At 39.2% G+C, this 14016-nt stretch overlaps 1 protein-coding gene across 1 annotated transcript in view; it reads left to right on the top strand.

Moving 5' to 3' along the window:
* The window catches only part of Gnptab (N-acetylglucosamine-1-phosphate transferase subunits alpha and beta), a 78300-nt gene that overhangs the window by 46352 nt on the left and 17932 nt on the right, over positions 1 to 14016 (top strand). Inside the window, exons 8-13 of the mRNA XM_046429430.2 lie at positions 5741 to 5902; positions 6973 to 7152; positions 7366 to 7536; positions 9585 to 9708; positions 11463 to 11666; positions 12417 to 13480. Of these exons, the coding sequence (XP_046285386.1) occupies positions 5741 to 5902; positions 6973 to 7152; positions 7366 to 7536; positions 9585 to 9708; positions 11463 to 11666; positions 12417 to 13480 (1905 nt within the window). The remainder of the gene's footprint in view (positions 1 to 5740; positions 5903 to 6972; positions 7153 to 7365; positions 7537 to 9584; positions 9709 to 11462; positions 11667 to 12416; positions 13481 to 14016) is intronic.

The raw sequence follows: 14016 nt of genomic DNA, 5'->3' as shown, positions 1-14016 counted from the left end.
ATTTAGAGACAGAGTCTCTCTGAGTTGCTTAGTGCCTTGTTTTTGCTGAGGCTGGCTTTGAACTCGCGATCCTCCTGCTTCAGCCTGTGAGTCCCTGGGATTACAGACATGCACCACTGCACGTGGCTTTTCTCTTCTTTTTTACCATATGAAAACAAGTTGGAATTCTTCCTAAATTTCTCAAGGAAATGCTTACATTTTGCCAATTCAATGATAGAGGTTGCTGAGCGAGTATGCAAAAGGAGTGGGAGGATATTGACCCTGTCCTCAAGTGTTTAGAATTACATTCTGAAGCAGAATGTGGCTATGCCAGGTCCTTGAAGACTGGGTAAGTGGTGTAGGCAAGAGGGACCTCAGTCAGGGAGGGAATAAATAGCATAAGGTCTTACTTGGACTCTGCACCCTTGGCGTTCTATTCAGAGCCTATTTAAGTTCACCCTATTTAAGTTATACAAGTTGAACATCCCTAATCTAAAAATCCAAAATCTGAAATGTTCTAGTATCCATAATAACTTCATAAGCCCCAATATGACATCACACATGGAAAATTTCTTAACTGTGTAAAACTTGTGTTTCATGCACAAAATTATTTAAAATATTGTATGAAATTACCTTCAGGCTGTGGAGAGAAGGTATACATGAAACATAAATGAATCTCATGTTTAAACCTGAGTCCCATTCCCAATCTATCTCCTTATGTAAATGCAAATATTCCAAAATTTTAAAAAATCTAAAATCTGTAACATTTATGGTCCCAAGAATTTTAGATAAGGACTGTTCAACCTGTACTATTGTTCTTATGACCTTTTGTTTGTGATTCTCTGGAACCATTTTATGTACCTGCTCTTTTACAACATGGTGCCCTTTCTTTTGGTTTTATTTCATCAGTAGAGGGGATCAACCAACTCTGGAATTGACTTTAGTTTTAGAAAACCACAGGACATATTAAGACCTAGTGGCCTTGAATTGTCAAATCACTGAAAGGTGCTAATTTGTTTTTCAGTTGGTGTTGGCAGAAATGTTTTTCCCCTAAAGGGTTCTTACTTGCTTTAAGATTAAATTATTTCAAAATTAAAAATAGGTTAGATCTTCTGAATTTTTGAGCCCTTTAAAATTGTTGTGGACCTAATATGGGAAAGCCTTTACCATCCTTGGGGATTTGTACATTCTCTTTGACCTCTGTACTGGTGACAGTTTGGGCCTGATACAGCTGTCATGTAACAGACTGTCTCGTGCATTATAGATGTTCAGCAGCATCCTATCTCTGTCCTCTAGTTGCCAGTAGCACTTCCACTCCTAGTTTTGACAACCAGAAATGTCTTTAGATATTGCCAAAGGTTTCCTTGGAGGCAGAATTGCCCCTGATTGAAACTATCCCGGAAATAGTATTTGCAGATACACAGTTGTTTAGACTGGTTAGTACAGCCTTCCTTTTAGGCATTTACATATGACCAGTTTGATATAACTTTGAAAAGAAATGATTTTTGCAAAATTTGGGAAAAGAAATCATTTTTAAGTAAGGTCTACCTTAACACATGACTATTTTGTGTGCCTTAAGGGGTGAGGTCTCTTCTGCACTCATTACTTTTGGTTGACTTTAAAAACATGCATTCATACTCTATTTTTGTTGGCTGTTATTATTTTTTAAGCCAAAATATAAATGTGAGATACTATGTTGAGAACAGTGGAGCTATTTAATTAGAATAACTTCACAAAAACCAGTATTTTTATTTTTCCATGTTTGTACATATATGACATTAATAAACACCAGTCGTGCTTCGATAGTTAGTCATCACTTAAATAACCGAAAAGTGAAGATTTCTTACATTTTTTAAATCCTTATATTTCATGACTTGGTCAGTATAATCCTGAATTTAAGTTTGTGAAAGAATACCTCTCTGATTCTTTTCTCTTCCCTGTCCTATTTCATACAGTAAACCCAATGTAAAGTGTTAGATTTGGTTCCCGTATACCCACACACATATATAGATAGTATCTGGAAGTTGTCCGTGAGCGGTCAAGTCCTTGGCATCTGGTTTCCATGTATTACCTAGCCCCTTAATTTTGGTTTCTCACCCCTTAATTTTGGTCTCCATTATTTATCTTTAGACGTATACCAGGATTCAGCATTTTTCTTGGAACTATTATTCCTCTTGTTGCAAAGAAATGATTTTTGCAAAATTTATAAAAAGAAATGCAGTAATTCTTCTTGCTGCTATTATGGGTTGCCCAGGTCCTGTCCTGGACCATCATTTTGTTCTACCTCTCTCAATCTTTCCTCACTTCTTCCTGGCTTACCTCTTCCTGGATTTATCTAAAGTGAATCTAGGAAGATGCCTATACCTGGAATCCTACACTATGATCCTTACATTTGGACTTAAGGTGTGCCCATCCTGCTGCTCTAGATGATGTAACAGTAGTAAACATTCCCAAATCTCATTGGCTCAAACATAACAGCTCATTTTGCAGTCCTGCTACCTCTCCTTAAGAGTCTGCAGTGGGGGGTGTGGAGGTTGTTTTCTGTGAGAAACTTATAATTTAATTTAAAGAATTTAGATAAGTGTAAAATTCAAAGTAAGAAGCTATCTATGGAGGCAGTTGCCCACAATTGACCAGGCATAGGACTCCAGCCTCTGGCACCAAGTACAACTCTTCTGCCTCACCCACCTCCTGTCCCTTCTCTGTGGGATTGGACTGCCACCTTGTGGTGGCAGAGGAACCCTTTCACCATTCACAACTTGCTTAATTGCAGTGGCAGAAAAATCTTTCTCTCACATATCAATATTCCCTTATACGCCTTACTCTTCATCTCCCATCCTCTTTTGTACAGTTACCATGGGAAGTTTTGATCTTTTAATGTATATGTTATTAGAAATCAGTCCTTGGTATATATATGCTTTCTGGTTGCCACAAGCTGAGCTACTTTCCTCTTTTCCTCTGACACACCCTTCTGTCATGATGTTCTGACTCACCACAGGCCCCTACAATGGAGTTGGCCAAGCGCAAACTAACCTCTGAAAATGTGAGCTTAGACTAAAACTTTTATTCTTCTTAAAAAAAAAAAAGAAAAGACATCAGCCCTCGGCAAGGTGGCTAATGTAAGAATAGTTATAGCAATGTATCTTTTATCAAAGAAAAAAATGAATATAAGCTGTGAAATCAAACAAGATGTAATTTAATACTAGTGTTATGGCAAGATTGCTGTAAATCACCAAGTCGATCTTAAAGCAGGAAATGGAAACTTTTTTTTTTACCAGCAGGGAGTCCAGATCCACCAGCTGGCAAGCCATGGGGCAGGCTACTAGTCTACACCCTTTGACTCCCTCCTGGGGTTTGAGTCTACCTTTATAGTGCAAAACCACATTAATCATAAGTGGCTGTTGCTATGATTCAAAACCATAAACAAACATGAGATCTAAAATAAGAAGAAGGGGATGTGGGTCAAAATGACCCTAGTTGAATATAAGTTAAAGAATGGTTACTAAAGTCTAGTGACAGTGTACATTGTCCAAGAAAAATGGGATCCCAAGAAAGAACAATTTTACATTGTATAAGAATTGCCATTTTGTGTTGGCAAACATGCTATGCTAAGCAACTGTTGATGGGTCCAGAGGTGGGTTGTTCCATGGGAGAAGCATTTCTTATATGACATGGCGTCCCAGGGCAAAATGGAGAATATTTTATGGGACATGTAGCCTGGCCCATAACACTAGGAATTCCTGAATCTTCTGTTAGAACCCATAGATGTTAGAATTCTATTCTGACATCCCTTTCACAATTTCTGAAATTTTCTTTTCCTCTAGTGTGAGGAGTAAAAAAGTTATTTTTTCCTTTCTTTTTCAAAAAACTTTCTTCATACCTTACTGGCTAGTACTGGAATAGGAGTGTATTTTGTTTTGTTTTCTTTGTCTTAATGGAATCCCCAACCTTTCAGTTGTAGTTACGTAGTTACATGATGACCTGGGAGCCTGTCTGCAGCAGAGGACAGTGAGTGTTACATAAGATTTAATAGAGGTGTGGCTCCTGCTTCCCTTTCCAGCCAGGCTTTGCAATTTCTTCCCTCTGACCTGCTTAGAGATCACCTAAACTACCTAGTATAGTGAGAGGAGCCATGATCATGTCCTTTGGTATGAGAATGACCAGGTTCTATTCCTAGAGCACAGCCTCTCCAGCAGCTCTTCCCTGCCCCAACCAGCCTGCTAGATGTCTGCTTCTTGTCACGGTCCCTGTAGAGCCCACCCGTGCGATGCTAAGTGTCTGAGAGCATGTGTTGCTAGTGTTGAGTAGTCGTCCTCCATGCCAGTGTGTCTCACAGACCAGCCCGTGACATGAGCAGAAGCCTAAGTAAGTGATGCACTCCACTCTAGGAGCCGAGTTTGACCCCTCAGGTCTGGCACTTGCTAAGCATACAGTGAGTGCCCAGCCGGTGGTAGAAACTGAAGTGAAAATGTTGTCATCGAGTTAAAATGTAAGTGTGTTAGGCAGTAGTTTCACTGATTTTTTTTTTAAACTTTAATGTCGTTGCAACTTTGGCATCTCTTTTATATACAGCTTCTGAAAAAGTGGTTCTCCCTGATAAGCCAGTGCCTAGGTGGAAAAACCAATGCCACCGTGAACCAGCGTTCAACAGTCAATGGCATTGGATCTGGTCCGAAGTCAGGGATCAAGGTGGATGCACTGTTACCCCTTGGAAATATATTAGTGTCAGATCCTTTTCTAGATTTTAAATTCATCTTAATGTTAAAAATCTACAAATTTTAGAATGTGAAATTTCAGAATAACTTTCCAAAATAAAAGCAATTTAGATAGAAAATATTAGGATAAAGGTATTTTCCCAATTAATTTAAAATTAATTTGGAGTATTGTTACTGTATTGAGACTAGAATAGTGATTATTTTCACTGCCGGGAGCCCTCTGAAGTGCCATGGAAGAAGGAGCAGGGAGGCTTGCAGGGCAGTTCCCAAGCAGGCTAATATTCTCCCTTTGTGGCTTGCCTCCCAATTCCCACACCCTACACTGAGGCAGGGTGAGGACAGCAATGACAGCAGTGAAAGCTGAATTCTATGAGTGTTTAATCTATGCCAGGAACCGTCAGGGTGAAAAAGGTAATCAGACAGGAAGGCAGTACTTACGTGTGCTCGAGTGCACATCTACTCCTGCACGATTGGTGGTTCAAGTTAGCAGCCTGCAATATAAAAAGGGAGAAAGACATGGAATTCTAACTGCAGCCTCTGGTTTTTTGGTCTCCATAAATTCAGGAAACTGTTCAGAACATGCTAAGTATACTCACATAGCATGTATAGAATTCAGAATGAGCCCATAATGATTTGTGTTTGCTTCTATTTTATAAATTAAGAAAGAACTGATGTCAGAAGAGCTAGTTTAGCCAAAGGATTTTGTTGACCTAGATTAATGGTTTTCACCCTTCTCCGTGTTTTCTTATCTGAAATCCTCTTTTTGTAGGAAATTCTATGACACAGAATCAGAACATAAAGCAGATAAAGGGTGGGATGGACTCTGAAGTGGGTAGAGAAGCCTGTTTATAAAACTAGCTGATGTTTGCAGTATTCCCTCTTAGATTTGTGATTGTTCCACAAGCTTGGCCCCAAAAGATAGTTTTTCTACAGAAGCACTACAGGCAGCCCTGCCAAAGATTACAGGGGAAGATTAAGGGGGTTTCCTCCTTGAGGTTCAATTTTCTTGTGTGTATCTCTTCTTCTTTTTTTTTTTTTTTAAATAGTTGCAGTTGTATTCAGAGGCTAGTGTGGCCCTTCTAAAACTGAATAATCCCAAGGGTTTCCAAGAACTAAATAAGCAAACTAAGAAGAATATGACCATCGATGGGAAAGAACTGACCATAAGTCCTGCATATTTATTATGGGATCTGAGTGCCATCAGCCAGGTAAGGAAGGCAAAGATAATTTTACAACTCAAATAAAGGGTTTCTATTAGAAGGAAGAGAACTTACAGAGAAGTGAGTTGATTGGAACTTTTCTAATTTTCCAGTCCCTGCCATTGATTTAAGATTAATTGAAGTGACCTAGAATTATATCCACAAACCTTTTTATAAAGTGTGATAAAGAAATGTTATATCTTCAAGTTTTGTTTTTATTTTCATTTTTTTTTGTTAATATTACTGAGTGTTTTACATTTTTTGTAATATCCTAAATTAGGATTCTGTAACAGTTTGGATATGAGGTGTCCCCAGAAAGTTCATGTTGGTCAGTGCAGGGTTGTTCAGAGGATAAATGATAAGATTATGGGCTATAAGCTAATCAGTGAATTAATCCATTTGTTGGATTAATGATTTGGAAGGACTGCTATACTAGGAAGTAACTATAAGCAGGTGGGGGTAGCTGGAGAAATAGGTCTCTGAGGACATGCCTTGGGAACTATATCTTGTCCCCTGGCCCCTCTTCTTTCTCTGTTTTCTGGCTGTCGTGAGTTGAACAGCTTTCTTCCCCTATACCCTCTGCCTTGATGCTCTGCCTCACTTCAGGCCTGGAGCTATGGAGTTGGCAACTGTGTACTAAGCCTCTGAAACCTTAGTCAAAATAAACTTTTCTTTCTCTAAGTTGTTCTTATCAGGGATTTTAGTTTCCATGACAAAAAGATGACAGACACTGATTCTTTTTTTTTTTCCATACTTGGGATTAAACCCAGGGGCTTAACCACTGAGTCATATCCCCAGCCACATCCCCAACCCTTTTTTATATTTTATTTATAGATAAGGTCTCACTAAATTGCTTAGGGCCTCGATAAGTTGCTGAGGTTGGCTTTGAACTTGCAATCCCCTTGCTTCAGCCTCCCAAGTCACTTGGTATTTCAGGCAAATGCCATTACGCCCAGCCACAGATTCTGTCTTTGAAAGTCATCTAGAGCACCCTGAATTCAGAGGGCAGAGACAAGGAGGAGGAGGAGGTGTGATTTAAGGGGTACTTCACACCTTTATGTGTTCTTTGTTTCTCTCAGTCCAAGCAGGATGAGGATGTTTCTGCCAGCCGATTTGAAGATAATGAAGAGCTGAGGTACTCCTTGCGGTCCATCGAGAGGCATGCACCGTGGGTTCGGAATATTTTCATTGTCACCAATGGGCAGATTCCATCCTGGCTGAACCTTGACAATCCTCGAGTGAAAATAGTGACACACCAGGTACAGGACTTTCCCGTTCTCTTCTTGTAATGTGGTGTAGGAATCTCAGAGTCTCATTCCTTCTACTCCTCTCGCCTTCATGTCCACCTTTTAAACTCTGTTTTCTTCCCTTCCTTTCCATCAGCCAGTCCAAACCAGAACAATTCAAATTCACCCTTTCTATCCTTTTTATTTTTTTTTTCCTTTTTTGTTGTTTGGTTTTTTTGTTAAAAGGATGTTTTTCGAAATTTGAGCCACTTGCCTACCTTTAGTTCACCTGCTATTGAAAGTCACATTCATCGCATCGAAGGACTGTCTCAGAAATTTATTTACCTAAATGATGACGTCATGTTTGGGAAGGATGTCTGGCCAGATGATTTCTATAGTCACTCCAAGGGTCAAAAGGTGAGTGCCTAAGAGGAGGGAATGCCAAGGCTGGAAGTCACCGTGTGTATTTCTATACTCAAATATAAACAAATAAGTATGCAAACGAGTCAACAATTGAGTAAAATAGCTACTATAGGAAATTTGCTTCCCTGCATGCTGGGATACCCAGGACCCATTCTTCCCCTGGCCATAGGAATTAAAATTGTAATTAGTGTCAGCAAAAGGAAAGTTAGGTGCCTGGCTCCAACAGTCTCAGAGACTGAGACAGGAAGATTGCATGTTTAAAGCCAGCCTCAGCAACTTAGTGAGGCACTAAGAACTTAGCAAGACCCTGTCTCAAAATAAAAAAAAATATAAAGGGCTGGGGATGTGGCTTAGTAGTTAAGCATTCCTGGGATCAATTCCCAGTACCCAAAAAACAACAATAAGAAAAAACAGAAAAGTAAAAAAAGGAAAGTTAGCTTAAATTAGCACTCCAGATATGGATGAAATTTTTTTTTTTGAGGCAGCCTGTTTCCATCTGGCTTTGCTGAGAGATGGGATGGAGAGGTGAAGTGAGAGCACAGAGGGACCAACTGTTTAGGACCACACTGGACAGTAACTTGGCTAAGGGAAGTTTTCCATCTGCCTGGTAGGGAAAATACAAACACCCCCATAGCATTGTTAGAAGGATGTAGTGATAATTTAGAGACTTATCACTCTAGGCTTGAGTTATAAAACTTATGTTTTAGTCAGCTTTTTTTCATCACTGCCACCAAAAGCTCTGACAAGAACAATTAGAGGAGAGAAGGCTTATTCATCTCATTGTTTCAGAGGTCTCAATCCACAGACAGCCACCTCTGGACCCAGGATGAAGTAGAACATCATAGCGAAAGAGTGGTAGAGCAGAGCAGCTCAGGACATGGCAACAAGGGAGCAGAGTGAGAGACCTCTGCTCACCAGGGACAAAATATAAACACCAAAGGCACACCCCAGTGATCCACCTCCTCTAGTCACAGCCTACCTGCCTACTAATCTATATTAGTGGCTTAATCCACCAATTAGGTTACAACTCTCCCAATCCAGTCATTTTACCCCTAAACTTTCTCACATTGTCTCACACATGAGCTTTTGGGGGACACCTCATTTCCAAACCACAACACTCTGCAACTCTAAATGCTAATAGCAAAAAGTTACTTTGTTGATGTTTATGCCTCCCACCTGCTCCTTCTCCTGTGTCCCTGTCCACGTGCCTCGTCTGCATTAAATTTTAGGGATCCAAATTTGAGTTTGTATATTAATGGGGACAAGTACAAAATCAGTGCCTGTGTGCAGAGCTTTTGATGCTGACAGGCATGTCTGTGCTGAGGAACATGAGCACAGGAGGTTTAAATCAGTTGGAATGGGGGACAGCTCCCATCTGAATGGACATGTATTTTGAAGAATAAGTAAGTGTTAGTTTAGGTGAAGAAAGACATTCCAAATGGATGGAATATACAAAGTTGCAGAAACTTTAAAGTGGGAGTATATTTTTAAAATGGTTTTAATTTTAAAAATAACCATACACCTTATCACTCATTTTGGGAGCTCAGAGTGCTGTGCTGGTTCATTTGTCACATGGCCTTATACATGGAGGTAAAAGATACTGAGAGTCTATCTATTCCTTCTCTGCTCATTGAGACTAAATTATCCTTAAATACACTTAGGAGTTACTGATGGCTGTCACAGAGAAACAGTTGATTCTTGTCACACTTCCCACCTATTGTGGCATATTTTTGTACTCAAAATTAAGTCTGACATGATGCTATTTTATTTCAAAGTAGATTACAGAAGCATGGAGTGAGAAACTAGTCTGTGTGTTGAGCCCTGGTCTGCTTTTTTTGAGTAATGGAAAGGAATGAAGGTGCTCAGCACCAACACCACAGCAGGGTGCTCTGGGACAGGCCAGCTGAACACAAGCATGAAGTGGACAGTTAGGCCTTGGAAAATTCAGCCTTTTGAGAGGATAGATTAAAAAAAAAAAAGGAATTTTAATTCAAAGTAAAAAGTGTCATAAATCACTTATTTTCTGTTTGGTTTTGTCATAGGTTTATTTGACATGGCCTGTGCCAAACTGTGCCGAGGGCTGCCCAGGTTCCTGGATTAAAGATGGCTATTGTGACAAGGCTTGTAATAATTCAGCCTGTGACTGGGATGGTGGTGATTGTACTGGTAAGGATGTGTTAAAATGTGATTATTTTTCATGTTTACAGAAGTATTTTCATTCTAATCAAATTGAAGATATGCTATAGACTTAAACCATATATTTGAAATAGTCAGTGATCTCTAGACCAGGGATTGAACCCAGAGGCGCTTAACCACTAAGCCCCATCCCCTGCCCTTTTTATTTATTTTTTTGTTTTGTTTTGAAGTAGGGTCTTGGTAAGTTGCTTAATGACTCACTGAGTTGCTGAGGCTAGCTTTGAACTTGGGATCCTCCTGCCTTAGCCTCCTGAGTCACTGGGATTATAGGTGTGTGCCACCATGTCCAGTGGTGATCCATAGACTCACAATCTCATGTGGCCTAGTTTATTCCTATTATCCATTATTGAGGGCACTTTCCAATATTTATCCTGCACTTGAAAATGCCTTTTCTTATTACTTAAAATATGAAAACCTAGAGTACTATAAACCCAAGAACAAAGTAATTCTGAGTCATCTCATGGGAATTCATGATTAGGAGCTTTTACCAACAGATTGCAACAGGTCTAGAATAATTGAAGAGATGCCGCTTTTCTTCCCTTCTCATATACTCATATTTGGACTTGTTGATAATAGCAGTTTTTAAAATTTATTTACCACCTTACAATAAAGTGTTAAATTTATAGAACATTATTCATTATCTACTTGAATTTCTTGGTCAACTAAGAAAAAGTGTGTTTGTGTACAGATACGATCATCTCCGTGTTCCTTATGGGGGAACACATTTGGAAATTTGTTGACTATTTGAGGAAACAAAGCTTCAAGTTGTGTTTCAGTCGGATCTGTCAAGCATACTTTAAAAAAAAAAATTTTTTAATTTGTTTTAATGTTAGAGTCAGGCATACTTTTGAAAACCCAAAGCAACTATATAGGGAGAGAACACAAATGTTCAAAGTAGATGTGTGCTGGCCATAGGCCTCTGTCCCTAGTAGAACATTAACATTCAGTAGAAGAGGTCATTATTCATGCTCAGACATGTTCTTGTGCAGTTTTGATAGTCATGGCTTTTGAAATAATCTCTTCCTTTTCTCCTTGTCTACACACGTGCACACACACATGCATGCACGCACACATGAGTCCTATAGCACTGTCAAGTGATGCTCCCTGTTCAGTTGTATTTTTTTTTTTTAAGATACATTGTGATGGCAAAACTAGACCTGGTTGTGAAATGAAATTATAAAAATGTTATGGTAAGAAACCAATGCCTAGGGAAGGGGTCAGTTCCCCTTTCTTCTCCCAGCGTTTCTCCAGGAAGCCTAATTAACCCTGGGTCCCTACCTTTTGGATTGTAAATAACTGCCCTAGGAGTCTGACTGCTCCTTCTTCAAGTGTAACAGATGCCTGTGATGTCAGAGACCTAGCACAAGGCCTTCAGTTTTAAAAAGAGGGAAAAAAAGGAAAAAGCCCCAATAATAGGATGGGTCTAAGATGACAGCAAATAACTTATGGTTGTTGTGAGAAACCATGGATCAGGGCTCAGAATTTGGAGTTTTGTTTTCCTCTGGGCCCAATGGCATAAAACAAAGTTTGGAGTTCTCCTCTCTGAGTGCTGCTTGCTGCTTCTCGACCAGTCTGTTTTGCGCAACAATGTGAAATCTCAAGAATCTGGTGAAATTTTCTGATTACAATTCATGCATCAGTGTTGCAAACACTAGTAAGAAATAATTATCTTCTTTCAAAATTGAAAGCCTACCAAGATTCTGTCTCCCTCCCTCCCTCTATAGGTAACAATGGAGGGAGTCGCTATGTTGCAGGAGGCGGAGGTACTGGGAGCATTGGTGTTGGACAGCCCTGGCAGTTTGGTGGAGGAATAAACAGCGTCTCTTACTGTAATCAAGGATGTGCAAATTCCTGGCTTGCTGATAAGTTCTGTGACCAAGCCTGCAACGTCTTGTCTTGTGGCTTTGATGCTGGTGACTGTGGGCAAGGTACGTTTATTGCTATAATGACATACTAAAAGTAAAAGGGTAAATCATGGAAAGTATACGGGCTTTTGGGTGGTTATTATTATTTTAAGTAATTAATCTCTGTGTTTCCTTTTCCAGTTTTGCATCTAAATTTTAAGCTAACTTAAAGAGAAGGACAGAGATCTTTAGAAAACAGTTGACATTTAAGATTATCTTTTCTTTTACATTTTACATTCTTTTAACATGCTGAATGCTTAATTTGGAAACAATAAGAGCAGGTCAATAATTCATTAAATAAAGATAGTTTGAATATTCGTAATAGCTTATTAACGGAAGTCATCATTTTGTCAGAAAGCTTTTTTTTTCTTCCTTCAAGTAGAGAAAGAGAGATGGAAATTGGCATTTGGAATTTATTGTTAAGAATAAGAACTGTTGGGGCTGGGGATGTGTGGCTCAAGTGGTAGTGCGCTCGCCTGGCAGGCGTGCAGTCCGGGTTCGATCCTCAGCACCTCATACAAACAAAGATGTTGTGTCTGCTGAAAACTAAAAAAATAAAGAATAAGAACTGTGCCAAATCTCTAAGATGAGTCAGGGTCAGCATTCCATGTAAATAACTGTGATAGTCTCAGTAAAATGAGCTGCATACCAGTAGCTATTAAATTAGGATTTCTGATCACTCTTAGAAACTCAAACCCAAAAAATTAAAGGAAGAGGAGTAAAATGGTGCTTAGTTTTTCTTTAACAAAATCTTGTTTGTGCTTTTTCCTCTAGATCATTTTCATGAATTATATAAAGTAACTCTTCTTCCAAACCAGACTCACTATATTATTCCAAAAGGTGAACGCCTGCCTTATTTCAGCTTTGCAGAAATAGCCAAAAGAGGAGTTGAAGGTGCCTATAGTGACAACCCCATAATTCGACATGCTTCTATTGCCAATAAGTGGAAAACCATCCACCTCATAATGCACGGTGGAATGAATGCAACTACAATACATTTTAACATCACATTTCAAAACACAAATGATGAAGAGTTCAAAATCCAGCTAACAGTAGATGTGGATACAAGGGAGGGACCCAAGGTGAATGCTACAACCCAGAAGTCTTATGAAAATTTGGATAGCCCCATAACACTTCTTCCAGAGGCAGAAATCCTTTTTGAGGATATTCCTGAAGAAAAACGCTTCCCAAAGGTCAAGAGACATGATGTTAACACAACAGGAAGATTCCAAGAGGAAGTGAAAGTTCCCTTGGTAAATATTTCACTCCTCCCCAAAGAGGCCCAATTGAGTCTCAGCAACTTGGACTTGCAGCTGGAACAAGGAGACATCACTTTGAAAGGATACAATTTGTCCAAAATAGCCTTGATGAGATCATTTCTGGTGAACTTACAGGATGATAAAGTAAAAAATCAAGCTACTATAACAGATGAAATAAATGACAGTTTGGAGGTCCCAACAGAAAAACTGGCTCATGAAAGCCTAGGAAGATTACACAGGTCGACTTTTCCATCAGGGACAGTAAAAGTGAACTACCAGGGTCAGAATCCACCATTGCTCTTAGAGACCAAAGCAAGATTTAAATTGGAAACTCAGACCCAAAATGGGAATGTGTCTAAAGGAAAGCTTTCATCTCTGATTATTCCACCGGAAATTAATATGACAAAAGAAAAGGAAATCACAGGGAAAGAAGAAGAGCAAAACAGAATGGAGGAAGATGCTAAAGATCACCTAGATGCTAATGAGGTTTTACCTAGAAGAAAGCTGCAGCATTTCATAGGAACTCATCTGGGCTTTTTGCCTTGGGAGAAAAAAAAGTATTTCCAAGATCTTCTTGATGTAAGTTAGATCCAGCATTATTCTTCATCTTTCTCAGGAAGAATAAATAACTTTGTAAGTGATAATATAATAATAGCTACACTTATTTAACACTTCCCTGTGCATCCACTAAGCTAAGTGCTTTTCTTACATGATTTCATTTAATTTTCCCAGAAACTGTTATTTTATAAAACTGCCATATAAGGGGATTTATTATTGTTACTCCCATTTTACAGTTTTGGAAACAGCAATAGTATGAGTAAGGAATTTAGAAAGAAACATACCCTGAGGAAGTAGAACAGAGTGGCATCTTATCTTTACTTAGCATGGCAGAGCTGATGTTTTTCTAGTTTTACTGAAAGAAAAAACTTGAGTTTCAGATAAGTTCCTTAGCTTTGCCAATATCACAGCAGGAAGTCAGTGTGAGCCAAAACTAAAAGTTGGAGTGTTCTTCCCTTGTGCCATAGCTTCTGGCTGTAGCATCCTTTATTCATCTCCCAGGTGCCATCCCAATGCTCAGTGCTGGGGAATACAAGGCGAGTAGTACATAGTTGCTA

Source organism: Marmota monax, unplaced genomic scaffold, assembly GCF_021218885.2.
Source record: "Marmota monax isolate L192 unplaced genomic scaffold, Marmota_monax_Labrador192_F-V1.1 WCK01_AAM20220418_F8-fsc00051, whole genome shotgun sequence".
NCBI lineage: Eukaryota > Metazoa > Chordata > Mammalia > Rodentia > Sciuridae > Marmota > Marmota monax.
The sequence above is the reverse complement of the archived record's forward strand: the minus strand, read 5'-3'. Positions and strand labels throughout refer to the sequence as shown.